The 13,922-nt window shown below is 35.4% G+C and overlaps 1 protein-coding gene across 1 annotated transcript in view; it reads right to left on the bottom strand.

The window, feature by feature from the left end:
- The window catches only part of LOC150108702 (microfibrillar-associated protein 1-like), a 92,147-nt gene that overhangs the window by 56,340 nt on the left and 21,885 nt on the right, over positions 1 to 13,922 (bottom strand). The window contains exon 4 of the mRNA XM_090390510.1: positions 4,644 to 4,788. Coding sequence (XP_090246636.1) covers positions 4,644 to 4,788 — 145 coding nt within the window. The remainder of the gene's footprint in view (positions 1 to 4,643; positions 4,789 to 13,922) is intronic.

Raw genomic sequence — 13,922 nt, 5'->3', positions numbered from 1 at the left:
ATTTTGAATACTAATTATGCAAAGCAAACTCTTTTGAGGGTGTTCCCCAGTTTTTGTAATGGATAATGGTACGAGTACCTATAAGTATTAACCTATGTGTGTGTGGGTTTACAGTAAACAGTGAAGGATAGAGATGTTAGAGGAAAAAGTGTAAATAGCCAAATTAGTACCCAATCACCTTAAAGATCCAGAAGGCATGATTGGCAATATTTTGTTAGTTTTATGTTGTTTTGTGTATTTCTGTTGATGCTTTTTGCATTTTGTTTTCTGATCCACAGTGATGCCTTTCATGGTTGGTGAATGAGAAAATGACAGTAAAAAAAATGTGAACCTGACTTCCAGACAGCATACCTAATCTCCTGACCATTACATGGTCTTGACAATGTTCTCCTTCACATACCACTATGTTTGCACTTCCTTCAAACACTAACTGGCAGCAGGATTATTTGATATCTATCAAGAAGTCTCTTGATGCATTGCCAATTTCTGCAAGCAATCTAGAAATAAGAGCCTCCGTAGCTCAATCAGTATAGACGAAACCCTTTGGTCGGAAAGACCCGAGTTCGATTCCCGTCAGTGACACGAGGAACCTTTATCTGGTCTCTGTCGACTAAAGGTAGGGGGTTTTTTCACCTGGAAACTCTGGTTTTTCATCCCCCAGAATAGGCAAAGCAGCCCCATGAACACACATGGATTGCAGTCATGAAAACATCTCAGCCATATACCGGTCCCAAGCCTGATAAAATTGGGGGGGAGCAATGGTGAACTACCCTGTAAAAAATCTCACCAAGAATACTTTGTGGGTAATGCCTACAAAGTCACCTACAGTCTGAAATGACTGAAAGGGAAAATCAAACAAACTAGAAATAGCGCATTATTCTCAAATGGGAGCCTCTAGATTTCCACAGCGATTGACATGCCCTTTGAGAGTTATTACACAAAAATTTAAACAAAATGGGAGAATACAGACTAGACAAACATATCTGAAGCAAAAATGTCAGGTAAAATATTCAAAGAATAGACAAAATACAGAAAGGAGTGATGCAGTTTGTAATGCTTTATAAGAACAGAAGAATGAGATCCTACCAAATCAGAAATTTAACAAAAACTGGAATGATTCCAAAGGTACCACTGAAATAAACTAGTAATGTCTCAACTGAAATGGTCTATCATACTAGGATAATGTGATAGCTTATTTCATTGTACACTGTAAATAATAATAAAAGCAATTTTACATCTTTCAATTTTTTAATTTAATTATTAGTTCTGTTCATCTCTTACTTCCATGTGCATCTGGTAGAGTTCCAAGGGAGTGGAAAGAGGGCAAAATAATTCCCTTGCATAATGGAGGTTCTAAGACTGCAGTAGCAAATTATAGACCAATCAGTATCTCAGGCATGGCGGTAAAAGTACTGGAAAAATTGGTGAAAAAGAGAATTCAAGAATGGGCGGATAAAAATCTGATACTGTATGAGGGGGAAGCATGGCTTTGTGAAGGGTAGGTTATGCCTTAGTAATTTACTATCTTTTTATAATAGAGTAACAACAGAGTTGGATAAACGAAATGGCTACATGATCATTCTGCTGGATTTTGCAAAGGCATTTGACAGAATACCATATGGAGCTCTGTTATGCAAATTAGAACAAATGGAGATGGATATAATACTGATTAAGTGGATAAGAGGTGGCTGCTAGACAGACATCAAGGAGTGATATATGGAGAAGCAGAATTGAGGTGAAAACAGGTGACTAGTGGTGTGCTGCAAGGACGATTGCTTTTTAACTTCTCTGTGTACAGGGATGCAAAACACCCCAGGCTAATAAAAACGTAAATAAAAAGTTGCTGAATGGAAAATTTCCAAAGTTTTCTTAGGAATGCTATCTGTGATATATTTCACACACACAATTTGAAAAAAAATTCATTGAAATCAGTGAATTTGAATGTAATAGTAAGGCTTCAAAGGCACCTGAGCGCTTAACCATGTACAGGGGTACAATATGCATCCCAATATTCTCCATACAAAAAACGGTTTTTGTAAGCAGCTGAGTTAGTATTTTTCCATAGTTTGTTTTGTATTTACATTCCTGTTGTCTGAAAAATATATTTTTTGCTTTGCTACCATATTCGCTTTGCAACTATGTTATTCTTGTTTGAGCATGTATATTTTACTTCGTTTTTAGTCATTTTTTGCTACTAAGTTTGTTTTGTGATATGTTTATTTTTTTGTTGTAGTTTTTATAGAATATTTTTTTTCTGTGGATATTTTAGATAATTATGACAGGAAGAAAAAGACGTCATACCAGTTCTGAGTTGAGAGATCTTTTAGAGGAAGGTATCGTCAGTTGATTCATCAGATATGTCAAGCAATGATGATGATGATTCAGATGTGAATTAGAAAACAATATTTTTGATGGCGATTTCTCAGCTTTTGACGATGTTGAAGAATATATACCACAATTAGATGAAGAACTAAGAGAAGAAGAAGCAAAAGCAGAATCTATAGCTATTTTGGATGCTTCAACTGCTGGTTCTTCTGCTGAGAATATCCCAGAAAACATTGTTGTGAATCCGAATAGAAACTCAAAAATGAACAGAAGATGGACCAATGTTTCTCCTGATGTACATAAAGTTCCTGACTTTCAGGTATTTCGAGAGAGAGAGAAGGAACTGCCAGAGCAATACTAACTCAAAATCTATACCCCACAATGGACTGTTTCAAAGAAATAATACCTGAAACAATTATAAACGTGATTGTGTGTGAAACTAACAGAAAAACCAGAAATCATTACAATGCATCCAGAAATCCACAGCAATAAAAACAACCTCCTATTTGGTATGATACTGATGCTGATGAAATCTATACTATGAATGGCATTCTAATATATGCTGGAATGTGGAAGAATTAGGATGAACGGCTGGACGAGCTCTGAGAGAAAGACAAATGCATGAAAACCGAAATTCATGATGATGAAGAAATTATTCACACCGATTCTGACGATATGTCTTAAATTTATTTATTTTTTTATTTATACAAAACTTTTTAAATTTTATATTTTAAATTAAATTTAATTTTTTTATACCTATCTTCTTAAAAATCAATAATTTCACAAATACTTACGCAGCCAAATTTTTTTTCTTTACATTTTGCACTGAAAACGCAATGGGTGTAATAACATCTGTAATTAATTTGTACAGAGAGAGAAGGTTAATTTGTACATAAATGATATAGGAAATAACATGAAAGGAAATGTTTAGTTGTTTGCTGATGATACAAAATTAGGTGGAGTAAGAGTTAATCAAGGCGATGTGGTGAGCTTGTATGATTTAAATAGGCTATCAATATGTGTAAAAGACAATGGTGTCAGTTTAATATGGAGAAATGTAAAGTTATGAATTTTGGGATAAATAGATTACAAGCTGTGTTTCACACTAATGGCACTGTACTCAAGGAAATAGATGAAGCTAGAGATTTAGGGAGGTGGTGGTGGCAGACAGAGAGTTAAAGTTTAGAGGACACATTGCTAAGGTAGCCCATAAGATTACTTGGGTATTGAAGAACACATTAACAAGTAGAGAGAGATAAGAAGGTTGTTATTCCTCTTTATAAGGCCTTGCTACATACACATCTGGATTACTGTGCTCAAGTCTAGTCTCCTGGGATGAGGAAGTGGTGGAGAAGATTCAGAGGTGCGTGACCAAGATGTGAGTGGTCTGTGGAATGTTCCCTATGAAGGCAGGCTGAGGGTGTGTGGATTGGAGAAGTTGGTTGATAAGAGAAAAAGAAGGGATATAATAGAAACATTTAAGTTGCTTCAAGGGTTTTATAGGATAGATGCAGGGGAAATGTTTCAGCATTTTGCTGGAGGGACCAAAACAAAAGGTCATCCCTGGAGGTTGAATAAAGGTGTGGTTAATAGGGATGTGAGGACTAGATTTTTTGCTTGGAGAATTGTGAATGAGAAGAATGTCAATTGTGAGTGCTTTATCTGTTAATGAGTTCAAAAGGAGAAGCATGATAGATTGTGTGGATAGTTTGGGTCTCAAGCGATGAGTCTTTGGACTCCATTCTGTGATAATCTGATACTGATTCTTTTTGCAATACTGCTAATCATTACTATCTAAAAAATTTATGTTTTCCACCATTGCCTTTCATTCCCCAAAAAGATAGCTGTGGCTGTTTTAGCCCTATCTAACTTTTGGACAGTGAGGGGCAGTCAATATCTAGCTATAACTAATCAGAGATGGCTGGCACAAACTATCAATGATTTTAAACAGTATCTGGTGCAAGAAGTGTAGCATAAACTTGCTGTCATCTGAAATAGTATCGATTCTATGACTGATTTTCTTGAGTTATGATATTATAAACTCAAGTTTAATGGAGGAAACAATCCTACTTGCCAGAGATCAACTAAGTAAAAGAAATGCTTAGGAAAAAGTTCCTCTAGTAAGCAACAAGAATCAAACTTAGAACACTCTTTCTTTCTTTGGGTAGCCTAGTGCTATGGATGCAAACATTTCCACAAGCCTTCTTAAGTTTTCTACAATCTGATTAATTCAAAGTGCATGATATAAAATTACTTTATTTTCTGAATTCAACATTTATCAGATAAGCTTTGATGGAAGTAAAACTACAATTTCTTACCTCTTCTTCCAGCTCCTCTTCATCACTGCTTTCTTCTTCTTCTCCTCTCCATGGCCTTACATGTTCCACTTCTATTTCCTCACCTTCCTCTTCCTCCCCTCTAGCTAACACTTCAGGCTCATGAATATGTCGATGACGTTCAATTCTGTAGCAAAATATTTTTCAAATCAGTTAAACTGATATGAAAAATTATTCAGTGAAACAGTAACCATCCTAAAATAATGTCTAAAATTATAGATAGTGAAATGAATAATGGAAATACCACAGTGATGTTACTTACAGGATGTTAGATCTGTACAGATAGCACAGCATGAAAGCAACGAAGAGCAGGATCTTTGCTTGAAGATAGTTTTCTTCAAGGAGGCCACAAACTCGTGTTGCATTGTGGGAAGTAAAAAATGGTGTCAGAAGTATCTCTCAAATGTAAATTCATTGTGGGATGAGTGCCAACTGAAAGAGATATAGCAGATTGATGTCACATAATAACCCACTCTAACAGAATGAGAAAGCCAAGACCATGCCAGGAAAAATCATGCTATGGTATTATGTTCCTTATACATGGAAGCATTTTACTATTAGAATTATGCATTCAATGCATTCTTCTAGTCGCTCTGACCAACTGTCATCACCTCTGTCCTCTCCGAAACTTCTTCACTACTTAGATGCCTGCAAATTAATCAGGAACCACCAGTACAAATTTCACCATTCAAGATACAGTTGATCTTGTTACCTTACATCACCCGCCACTGGACACGTGCCATGGAAAGTTTCGAAAAAACTTGAGCTGTTGCCCATGACATTTCCAAAACTTTCGACCATTTGTGTGGCATTGAGGCCTACTAAACAAATTGCCATCCTTCAGTCTCCATACAACCTACTATAATTGGATAGCCAGCTATCTCTGTGGTCATTCTCTACAAATCATGGTAGATGGCCCACTCTCTTTGAGCTTCACCACAATGCTAGAACGACAACACTAATGATGGACATAGCCTCAAAGCTCTGTCCAATCACCTGCTCTCTTTTTCCTGTACATAAATGACTTACTCCCAATAACTACTAATCCACAGCTTTGCAGTTGATTGTACTCTCCTCTCTTCCTACTCATTTGATGAACTAGTGCCTTAAACATTGATCTGCATACTATTCTCCAATGAGGTGAGGACAACCTTGTTATGTTCAATGCTGCCAAAACACAGTCCCATTTTTTCTCGTGCAAAAGAGATCCCAGCCCACCTACCTTTACCCTCAGTAATATAAAAATCACCAGACAAGATCAGATCTCTTTTCTTGGAGTAACATTTACTTCCGGTCTTTCCTGGCATGAACACATCATATCAACCATCTCCTTAGCATCCAAGAAAGTTTGCATTCTCTTTCATTCAAGAGCCTGTTTTACACTCAACCAACTCTTCACTATATACAAATCCCAAATCGATCCATCCACAATCCATCCATACAAGAGCTGCAGCTGCGCAGCATCCCTTTACTGTGCAAGTGCAAATACACCAAACCTGCTTCTATTCATCCTCTTTTATTCCATTCACCTGTCCTCTGGAACAGCCTTCTTCAAGAAATATTCCCAAACAACTACAACCTATACCTATTCAAAAAAAAAAAAAAAAAACCTATCTCAGTCCTCACTCCACCCCACACATGGCACTGATGTGCCTACAGGTCCCTTGACCTCTAATGTATAGGAGCAGTATATAAAAATGCAGCAATCCAATGGTTAACTCTATTCATTCTCTACATATATACTATGATACCAAGAACCATGTTGAAGATACTGAACTCATATGTGTTCTATATATTGTGTTTGCTCTTTCAAATAGCATTCGCAAATAATTTTTACAATACTGTTTCAGCAAGCATTCATAGTTAGGTTTAATAGAAGGAATAGAACACATAGAAATGATTAAACACAGGTTTAATAGTATCTATATTTTGTTTCTGTCACAAAGACATCATCAGGGATACAATATTAAAATTGCAATAATCAGTGCTTGACAAATACACTCAACACTGGCAAATAGATTTTGCAAGTAGGAGAGAGAGGCAGCAGACTGGAAAAGTCCAGTAAATAAAAGAAATTAACTTTCTAAATGAAATCTTTTTAACAAAACACAGATGCATCACCATTAATGATATAATGGATGTTTACTGACTTAATGGAACATATTAAATAAATGGGAGGATCTTGGGAAAGTAAACTGTTTTCATGGCAAGTAAGGTTTTACATAATTTGTCAAACACACACACAAAAAAAAATAAAAATAAAAAAAATAAGTGGAAGAAGTTAGACTAGAAGTCTCAAGTCCTATGAGGGGCATCCTCTATGGGTGCTGTTGGCTAATCTTAGTTGTTGGATGGGAGGCCTAAGAATTAATGTTACCCAAATCTTGGGAAGTTTAATGCAACCATATTTATTTAGATTACATTGCTTTTTTAAATCTGCAATTGATTCTGGAGAAAAAAAAAGTCTTTCATGTTTGCATTTGCTGAGATGAAGCATAGTAATTTTTTATCCATTTGATTCTGTGCAAGGTATTAAATGGCATGGTCAGCTGGATCTGACTGAATTATGGGGGCAGATGTATTTCTTGTGTTCGTCAAAACTCCTATTCTCACCATAACATAATAAGCTGCAAGAACAAGGAACCTTGTAAATGCTGGGAACAGAAAAAAAAAAAAAAAAAAAAGGGGGGGGGAGAAGCCAGCTTCAAATGAGGTTTGAAAGCAGTACAGGGATATTATACTTCTTAAGTTCTGGCAATCTTTTATGAGGTGCCCTGGATATAGGGAAGAGTAACAGCATTACTGTAATCTGTATGTTGAGAGGGATGCAAGACTGAAGGAACAACTATTTTGTTAATATTTTTGGCAATGTACCATTGGAGAGGAAGATATGGCAAATAAAGGAAGGCATTTTTTTTTTTGTTGTTGTTGTTGCCATTAGTTGCATGTTCTGCATAAAAATTGATAGCTTGCCATACAAACTTCTCACAAACCTGAACCAGCCTTTCAGGCTTGTGAGATTTTCTATCTACTGTGCCTCCCTTCAGTAAAATAGCCTTGGATTTAGAAAAACATTGAAAGCCTGGAACACCAAATTCCTATCAATAAAACTCTCTCCCACAAAATAAAATGTGGGATGGTGAGGCACATGATCAGTGCCTCAACAAAAAACACAAGCCTCATTGTGTCAATGGTGCAAAAGTCGAATGAGGCTGAACAAAAAATACAGTGCAATATCGTAAACTTTCACACAGAAAGTGATGAAATGCTGAAAGATGACATCACCTAACTAATCGAAAAATGTGGTTTAGACCTCAGAAAAGTCATCAGATGCCAATGCTTCGGGGTCCCACGAACAGAAGAGGTGATAGAATGAACTTTTTGCAACTGGCGAAAGTAACTTGTAACACACCAGCGAGTACATCAGAATGAACTTTTTGCGACTGGCGAAAGTAACTTGTGACACACCAGCGAGTACATCAAAATTAATGGCAGCTGTGAACAATTTCAAAGGCACTTCCCATATGCAAATGCAGTCAGCTCTTCCCTTCAGCCAATGAAAACAAGGATGTCGACTTCGCCAACTGGAAGAAAAAAGACAACCACTCTGATCTTTCTGACTTCTTCTCCTTAAACATATCTTTCAGTCCAACTTTCCTAACAGTGAGGTTATCTTCCTCAGAGATTTTGACATTTACAATACCAACTGGCTTTCCTTCTCAAATAACACAGACCAACAGGCCATCACCAATGACCTTACACAAAGTACAAGATAAACCCAAACACTCTGGACCTCTTCCATAATCTTCCAAGTATACCATGAAGATTAAATTATCTAAGAGAGATTCAAATCACACTTTGTGTTTACCTCTTCTTCCAATGAGCAACACCCATATAGACATTCCCAACCAAGTCATCTGCCAAGTAGTCTCCATGACTTCTATGCCTTATTCCCTTAGCTGAATGATTGCCTTTGGCTTCTGAACCAAGCATATGCACCAAATGCACCACCATGCACAAGTACCAAACACATGTGTTGTATGATTTAGTGTAAGACTCTCCTCTTCTGAATAGTATCTAGAATTGTTAGGAAGGTTTATGGTACACAATTCTAAGCATTCTAACATTAGGAAGTTTAAATTTGTATAATGCCACCCAGCCTATTTATAACAGGCTATAAACAATGCTAGTACTTTCCTATTAATTAATCAATTCAGTCTCCATTGAAATTAACATTTAATGCAAAAAAACTGAAACAGTGTCCAGAAAGTAAGTTCTGTTTTTAAATATTTTTACTGCAATGCTGCGATAGCAATGGTGTGCATGCTTGCTGAGTTTGTTGATTCGTTAGCAAGATGTTGGTGCCATTTTCAGAAATTCTTGCAGTGTGTATGCTTCTTGGTGTGTGTTTATAATGTCTAAGAAAATCAAATTGCCTGCTGCATGTAAAATCGATACTTTCCTGAGCAGACTTGCCACTGAGGACAAGACTTGGGTGTTGCATGCAACCCCTGAATCCAAACAACAGTCCATGGAGTGGAGGCACACCTCATCACCAGTCAAGACGAAACTGAAGACAACGGTTTTCACTCAAAAAATCATGTGAACTGTGTTTTGGGACAGATAAGGAATTTTGCTGGTAGACTTCTTGGGTCAAGGCTCTACAATCAATGTGAGTATGTACTGCCAAACCCTTAAGAAACTGCATCGTGCGATCCAGAATAAACGACATGGCATGCTTACCAAGGGCATTGTTTTGATTCATGATAACGTCAGCCCACACACGGCCGGCGTAACACAACGACTTCTCGCCACCTTCAGCTGGGAACAATTCCATCATCCCCAATAGAGTCCTGACTTCATGCCAAGCGACTTTCACCTGTTCAAACATCTGAAATCTTTCCTTGGTGGCTGGTGGTTTCAAGATGACGACGAGGTCAAAGAAGCAGTCAAAACATGGTCTGTGTCACAGGCAGCAACCTTCTACGACGAAGGTATACAACTCTTGGTGGACCATTATGATAGTAATGTTTTGTGTGTCCAAACAGACAAGATGTATTGAATAAACAAACCATTCTGAAAGAACTAAAAGAGTAGAAAAATAGCCTGAACAATGGCAGAAATTATTTAGAAAAGTAGTGAAGGATGTCTACTTTAATTTCCAATAAAGTTTTTTTTGTTTCTCTGACAGCCCATCGGAACTTACTTTCTGCAAGTCCCTCGTATCGGTTTGGATCAAAATCTATCCAGCTAGAGTAGTAATGTTTTTGTGTCAAACAGACAAGATGTATTGGATAAACAAACCATGCTGAAAGAACTAAAAGAGTAGAAAAATAGCAAACAAAAATACACTGTCATTATAACTATGCACTGCTTGGACTATCACTGCAAATAAGTCAGGCCCAATGAAATCCTCCTTATTATCTCCTGGTCTAAACTTTCATCACTAGAAGATAGACTTCCCAGATATTTAAAATTTTCACTATTCTTTATATCTTGCCCACTGAGTTTTAACCATTAACATTAATCATGTTCTCACTCCTCCTGCTATTAATAAGTAACTCATTCTGTGTCACACTGTTATATTTATCTGGCTTCTTCTGTAGTTCTGAATGTGTTCAGACATCACATCATCTGCAAACACAGTTTCTCCTTCATTAACTGTATCTAGAACACTATTCATCAGTAGAAATCTTCAACAATAAGATCAACTTCTACCAGAAGCAGAAGTCCTTGGTATCCATCTGGTCAGGATTTTTTTCCCTTCTTTTTTTTTTTTATCTCTTTCTCAAGAAAAATTAAATTAAATGAATATAAAAAGATATATGAATATAGAAAGCCATTTATTTAGTTCATCAGATGAAAAAAAAAAAAAAAAGGCAGAAAATTGGCTATTTTTGTGGGTAATGACAAAGAACTTAATAGCTTTAAAAGTAGCAAAAGCATGGCAGGACATAATTTACAGCCAACCACACTGCAAGTAATGAGGGACAGGACTGCAAGTGGATTATGGTTAAAAAATTTGTTACTGCATTTGACTTCAAAATCAGTTTTCAGAGAACTGACAATATTTGCAATAACTGCAAGTCCTAGAGAGAGGAAGAGAGAGAGAGCACACATGCAAAAAAAAAAAAATAAATAAAGAAAGAAAGACTTCAAAGAAAGATAGTTACACAGTGCTTGATTCTTGTTTAGAGTTCAGATAACCAAAGCTCAGAGATGATGAAATTCAAAGTAGAATGGGAAATAGAAATGTCCAACCTATTAAGAAGTTTTAGTGATACAATCAATGCAAATATTTACGTCAAAAGATTGAAATCAACAATGTAATTAAGGAAATGAAGATAAATCATAATAATCATTTCATTTGGAATTATAATATCAGGTAACATGAACTTGATATGTAATAGTGCCACACAAGAGAAGACATCAGAAGAGATTGTAATCCGAACTGACTAGAGAACAATAAACATAATTTTCTCAGGAGAATGACATATGTTGAGAGAATATAAGCAGACTGACCATCCCAAAGCACATATCAGACATGCACCTTTTCCTAAGGAAAATCAAACTCTATAAGCAACTTCTTTCCAAGAACCACTGACTTAGGACTACTGACATGAATCAGAAATCTGTGAAAAGCAGTTAAAATAATCTTATCAGATACACCTCAATACCTCTCTAGCTGCTGGATCAGTGTCCTGAAAAACATAAACCAGTTTAAAGCATAATGCTCAAATATGGAGTTTGAGCATTAAAACTATGCAAAATGACTTTTCTATAAAGTTAAATTTCAAGTAAAGATTTAGAGGGAAAAAATGCTTTTTTTTTTCCCTCTTTCTAAACTGAGAGGAAGCAAAATCTTTTGATTTTGCTTCCTCTATGATTTTGTAATATAGAGATTCCTGCTTCTTCACAAACTCAATCTACTAAAACACTGTTGCATTTTTTTTTTCTTTAATTCAAAATTTAAATGCTTGTTATGGACATTCCTTAAGTAGTGACAAGCAATTGACTACTGACTTACTGCCTCCCTATTCTTTACAGTAGTTGAATGATGTTATTTGGTTCTGAACAGGATAAAAATAAATACCATATTGAAAATAAAAATATGTACAGAAGTTTTAAAAAGAATCAAAGTAAAACAGCTTTCAGGGATGAATTGTTCACTCAAATATCAAATATTATTCAAGAAAAAAAATGAAAGAGTTTGATAACTAGAACCAAACCTTTGAGATGGAGCAGCAAAATCTGGAGAAAACATTGAGTTAGCTAAGGAAGCATGTGATGAATGTATTTGCAAGGGAAAAAAATTTGAACTTTATGGTGAACTCAAGAATTTAAAGAGATGACACTTCAACAAAAACAAAAAAAAAAGTATCGAGAATTTCTGGAAAGTAAATCAGCAAGCACCCTGAGAAAATATGGAGAAAACTGAATATAAAACAACAGGGTTTCACGAAGCTGTTTTACATTGGTCTAACCTGAATTGGAATGATTGTCTCTCTCTTCCAAAAGTTTGGGAGATTCTCATTTTATGTAAACATCAAAAATAGTTTTAATAATATTTATTAATATATTCATTTCTAGCTCACAGCAACCATTTTTAATTGGTAAACCGATTGTGTATTCCTGCTCTTTGTTTGCTTATTTGACACACTGATGATGTACTGTTATTTTCAGTATGAAATATCTGTACTTTCATTAAAGTTAATTACAGTGGTTAACATGTAATTTGTTGTTTATTATATAAAACAAAGGTATAAAAGTAGCTAAATGACCACTGGAAGACTGGTAGGAAAACAGCAGATATCATAGTGGCAAAATGTTTGACTAATAAATGGAGAAAATAAAACACTAAAAGGAATCAGAGATGGCACAAAAAAACTAAAGATTTTCTGGATGTCTGGAGTAATTACTTTGAAAGAATGTTAAATGAGAGTGAGAGAATAGGAAACTATTCAAGGAATTCAAATAAAACAGCTTTTTTATTTCCTTTTTTTTTTTGAATCCTAACCACAAAAGGCTATTAGCCTATGTAATACATCAGAATTAGTACCACTGGTGGGTTAAGTTGAAAAATGGTCTCACACCAGTCACTAGTCAAAATGGTCTCACACTAGTTACACTGCATAATTCAGAAGGCATGGTCAGAAGATTGAATTCCAGATGACTGGAGTACAGCTTTAATGATATCCATCAACAAAAAGAGGAATAAAACTGAATGTGAAAATTACAAAAGAATTTCCCTACTGAGTTTTCAAGATAAAATTTATACAAATATATCTAAGAACATATTAAGAAAAATTGTAGATAAGAAACTTCAGGAAGAACAAGCTGGGTTCAGGAAAAGATGCGCTATCATCAGATTTTTACTTTATGACTGTTGCAAAATCACAGTGGGAATATAACAAGGCACTGTATTAAAATCATGCAGATATGGAAAGGCATATGATAAGGTGCCAAAGGTAAAACTATTCAAACTTACAATTATCTGGTTAAAAGGAAGAAAACCAATATATGGAGTCTAAGTTGTAATTCAGCAGTTGGAATTCAAGGAGGCACAGGAAGACTGCTATAAAATCAAGGGCAAGACAAGGACTTATATGCCATTATTATTACGTAGGTATATGGCAGAGATACTAGATTCAGCTCTTTATGCACATGGCATTATACTGCTAAATAAATCCAATACAACTCTATAGGACTCCTGAACTGAATATAGCGTAACAAATTTGGAATTAAAAATCAGCAGCAATAAAAAAATATATATGACAATAAGAACATGGGAAACATCAACTGGGTAGCCTATACAACATGTAAAATACTTCAACTATAAAAGCACAATTTGCAGTTAAGATGGCAAATTAAATATGGAAAGAGAAAACAGTAAGAAATCTGGTATGGTGAGGAGTCAGTTGTATAAATTTATTTAAAATATGAGAGAAATTAGCAAAAACAATAAACAAGCAGTATATAAGAATGTTCAGACTAATTTAACTTATGGTTCAGAGAGAGAGAGAGAGAGAGATTACAGTTTGTACTAGAATAAAACAGTTAAACAGAGACTAGAGATAACAGATATGAGAGTTTTGAGAAAAAAGGAATCATATAAAAAATGAAAGTATCCGAAAGAAACTTGATATTGTTAATATTCAGGAATCGACAACCATAGATAATCTAAGGTAGTATGATCATTACCTTAGATTAGCCTTAAATTAGATTATTAACCTAGAAAAGTTAAGAATAGTAGAATAGGTG

Source organism: Typopeltis vanoorti, chromosome 3 (genome assembly GCF_054136105.1).
Source record: "Typopeltis vanoorti isolate ZY-2024b chromosome 3, IOZ_Tvanoo_1.0, whole genome shotgun sequence".
NCBI classification, from domain to species: Eukaryota; Metazoa; Arthropoda; class Arachnida; order Uropygi; family Thelyphonidae; genus Typopeltis; species Typopeltis vanoorti.
Note: the sequence above shows the minus strand (reverse complement) of the source record. Positions and strands in the feature narration are given on the sequence as shown.